The 3,746-nt window shown below is 33.5% G+C and overlaps 1 protein-coding gene across 3 annotated transcripts; it reads left to right on the forward strand.

The window, feature by feature from the left end:
- Positions 1–41: 41 nt before the first annotated feature.
- On the forward strand, positions 42–2,281 carry ubl (Ubiquitin-like protein 5). Of its 3 annotated transcripts, none has more exons than XM_087340600.1 (3): positions 42–71; positions 610–810; positions 1,575–2,281. In XM_087340600.1, the coding sequence occupies exons 2-3, from the start codon at positions 633–635 to the stop codon at positions 1,616–1,618; spliced, it is 222 nt and encodes a 73-aa protein (XP_087196726.1). In that variant the 5' UTR covers positions 42–71; positions 610–632; the 3' UTR covers positions 1,619–2,281. The 3 variants fall into 3 exon arrangements, with proteins under 3 accessions (XP_087196726.1, XP_021934305.2, XP_087196725.1); XM_022078613.2 differs by lacking the exon at positions 42–71 and adding an exon at positions 240–258; XM_087340599.1 differs by lacking the exon at positions 42–71 and adding an exon at positions 265–454.
- Positions 2,282–3,746: the final 1,465 nt, after the last annotated feature.

A 3,746-nucleotide genomic window follows, 5' to 3' on the forward strand; every position in this document is an offset into this window, starting at 1 on the left:
AAAATTTTAAAATTACGAAGCCTCTTTTGATGTATTTCTAGTCAGGAAGTTCAACATCAAAGCGTTCCTATGTACTAATTTAACTTCTTGTATATTATATTAACAACTTATTTCTATTAAGTATATTTTAACTCATTTTAAATTGTACTTTCATTATCATTTTGATGCATTTCTCCTTTAACTTATATATAAAATATGTATAAAAGTCGTCGGAGTTCGTTATGTTGGTGTTGCTGCATATGTACTACACACGCTTCCGTTTGTATCCATACTTGTTAGAAGTAGATGTTTGTTTTGCTGTAGGAACGTTAAAGCCAAATAGAGGAAGGACGTTGTGTAAATTTAATGACGAAAGTTCATTAGTGTTGAATTCATGATGATAAATATGTATTAATTTAAATACGTTTTTTATGCCATTGTAAGGTTACGTGAAGCTTTGATTGAGGTTACGTGAGTAAGTGTTAAATATTGTGCACAATTCGGAATGCACGTCTTTTTGCTTTGGAGTATCGTCGATTGGATATAAAATAGCAATAAATCCCGTATGCCTTAGTTTTGCACAAATATTGCCATAAAGTTATGTTCTTTTCTGATACTCGTATTTTGTAGGGGATTTATCACTGAAAGAAACGATGCTGGAAGTAACTTGTAACGATCGTCTGGGGAAGAAAGTTCGTGTTAAATGTAACCCAGATGATACGATTGGAGACTTGAAGAAATTAATCGCCGCACAAACGGGAACTAGATGGGAGAAGATTGTCTTGAAAAAATGGTATACAGTTTTCAAGGATCATATTAAGCTACAGGATTGTATCCTTTCTATATAACCTCTACACACTTCTCAAATCAAAATGTCTGACACACGTGTTAGAAAAATGAAAATTATTTTGCTCCGAAAGTTATAATATATCAACTGACAGCAATATCATATTACAAGTAAAAGACCATGACATTTTGTTATATGGTTCAGCAAAATTGTACACCTGTAATAAAAAAAATGCATAACCCACTGGAATGTGAATTTATCTAATTTTTCAGTGCACCTAATTTCCAATCTTGCACTGATCATCAATGTAACTTTATGATTAACAATACAATAGTTGTTTCTTTTGATAAATTTGAAGTAGGCATTTGTAATCTAAATATATCCTTCAGTTTAGTAAATTTGTGCTAAGCATATAATAGGTAACAAGAGTGCCTTAAAATATCTAAACTTTAAATATGCATCTTGTTTTCCCATATTTTCACATCTTTGGTGAATGACACCTTAATGAGTTTGCACTTTGTTGAGAAATGTGCAAAATAAAAGCCTTGAGTGTAAGAGATGCTTCACAGAGGCATTTATTTGAAAATTTAGTGCTATGGCATTTTGCATGATTGTTATGATAACCTGCAACTGTACATATTAAGAGTATTTTATATATTTGGTGTGTAATATGTGTAAAAATTAGATAAAATGAAGTACCAAGTAGCAGTGTCCCTGCACCAAAGATGTGAATAGGATATTCCAAATACTTGTGTTTAGTATTCCATGTGTCCTATAATTTGTGATCTTCAATTAACTATGAATGCAGATGAAATACATGATGGAATGAATCTGGAGCTCTATTACCAGTGAACAGAAGACACTTGTGTTGGGACAAGTCTGCAAACACACTTCTGTACTGCACTCAAGAAGTGATTTAACAGAACAGTAATCACTACGTTATTAGTGATGTCCGTGGACATAAAGCACACTGTATCTAATCTCAGTATTCACTCAAGTCACTTTATAGTGAATTTTAATACCATATGTAAATTTTCTCATATTATCTTGCATTTCCATTTCATTCCTCCCCATAAAAGAAAAAAACGTTTCTGCACAATTTCAGAACGTTTGCTTTTAAAAATATTAGTATCCAGGTATCAATAATTACACATGAATCAGTGTTACATATTTGGAATAAAGATATTTTCTTATTTCTGTGCCATTTTCTGATATTTGTTTTTGCTGCAAACTCATGGAAATATTCGCAACACTTAATGTAATTAGGAACACTGGATTGATAAATGGCTGGTCTCTTCTGCTGCATTTTGATGGATGTACAAGCAAGTTTATTTTTCTGCAATGTTCTGCTGATTGCTCCAATATTGGTTCTGTATTTTGAGCTTCACAATTTGAAATGGTGTTGTACAAATTCAGTTTTTAAAGGTCATGTCTCTGTTTTAAGATTTCATATGTTACACAAACTTATGTACAGAGAATAATATTAAAAGAAATAAACAATTTCTATATTTGAAATGTGTTATATTATGTTGAAAATAACCCACCAAATAGTATAAATAAGAGCTGTCTTCTGGGTTGTTATGCCTTGTAGTCTGGTAAAAGTTTACAGACATTTGAGAGATTCATGTTGCCTCCATCACCCTGATGATGGAGGCAGCATGGGCATAGTAAACTTCTACCAGACTACATGGTGCAACAACCCAGAAGACAGCCATCCTCAAAGTCACCACTGTGAAAACCTCAAATCCTACATGTATAAATAAATTTGACTTTTCTATGTGTGCAGTGTTTGGTAAATTCCCAGTTACATGTAGCCAAAACAGATGTACCAGTAAGAGTTTATTCATATAGCAAGGCAAATGCTAGGTTAGTACTTTCTTAAACAGCTTGGCTTGTGCAACATACCTTGTGTAATTTTAGGAATTCTTGTCCTTATATTTTGCAGCTGAGTTCAATGTGTAACTTCAGCTTTCAGGTGTCAGCTATATGGAGTGTTAAATATTAACCAATGTATCAGCAATTTTAAGAATATGTAAATCTATGGTATCTTCTCCAATTCATCCCCTGATGGAAGATGTGCCAAATTTCATATAAATGCAATCAGTATTTTTGGAGATGAAATATGGACATGACATATTGTGCATTCATTTTATGCTCAATGAGCAAAACACTCATGAAAATCCTTCATTATGTTTAACAATACAAAAGAGTGATCCTTACTTGAAAAAAAAAGCCATATATTTCAGAAGACACTGACAGACTGAGCTTAAATCCCCAGAGGGCTCCTCAAATATAGAATTTCTGCTCTTTAAGGCAAATTCCAGGATGTGAGAGAACTGGAACATTTCCCATTCATTTTGTTCAGTTCAAGTTTCACCAAATAAATTGTTTGGACAACCTCTGTGGACTCTGTGAGATGAATATGGTAGTTTGTATTATTATTACTTTGATGTTATAAGCAACATTCCAAAATGGGGTCAGAAGGCACATGGAGCTGCTGCCAAGATCTCTCAGAGGTGTAGGACATTACAGTTACTAGATGAAAATAAACATTTGCAACTGTTTACATTTCATTGTCATGCTTTGAGTTGGGACAGCAGTCAGTATATGACTGGCTACAGATGGGATGACTTAAGATGATTCTCAGCAGGGCCAGGGATTTTTCTCATCACCAATATGCAGACCAGCTCTGGAGCATTCTATCTACTGGATACCTGGGGCTAAAGGAAAAGCAACTGAAGTCTGAAACTGACCACACACCACCACCAATTGAAATTAATAACAATGTCTTCATAGCATGGTACTTAATTAACCACACTCTTATTGCTAGCACCATCACACTGCATTCTGTTTTTTTAAGAATAAACACACCCATTATAGTTTTCAGGCTTCAATAACCATTGCCTACTTTCATAAAACAGATATATGGAAAGTAAACTTTTGATGCATTTCTGGCCCTGATAAATAGAAATAAAACAAA

The sequence above is a fragment of the Zootermopsis nevadensis genome, unplaced genomic scaffold, assembly GCF_977971745.1.
Source record: "Zootermopsis nevadensis isolate Lab colony 2312 unplaced genomic scaffold, Znev_1.0 Znev_ptg000061l, whole genome shotgun sequence".
NCBI lineage: Eukaryota > Metazoa > Arthropoda > Insecta > Blattodea > Termopsidae > Zootermopsis > Zootermopsis nevadensis.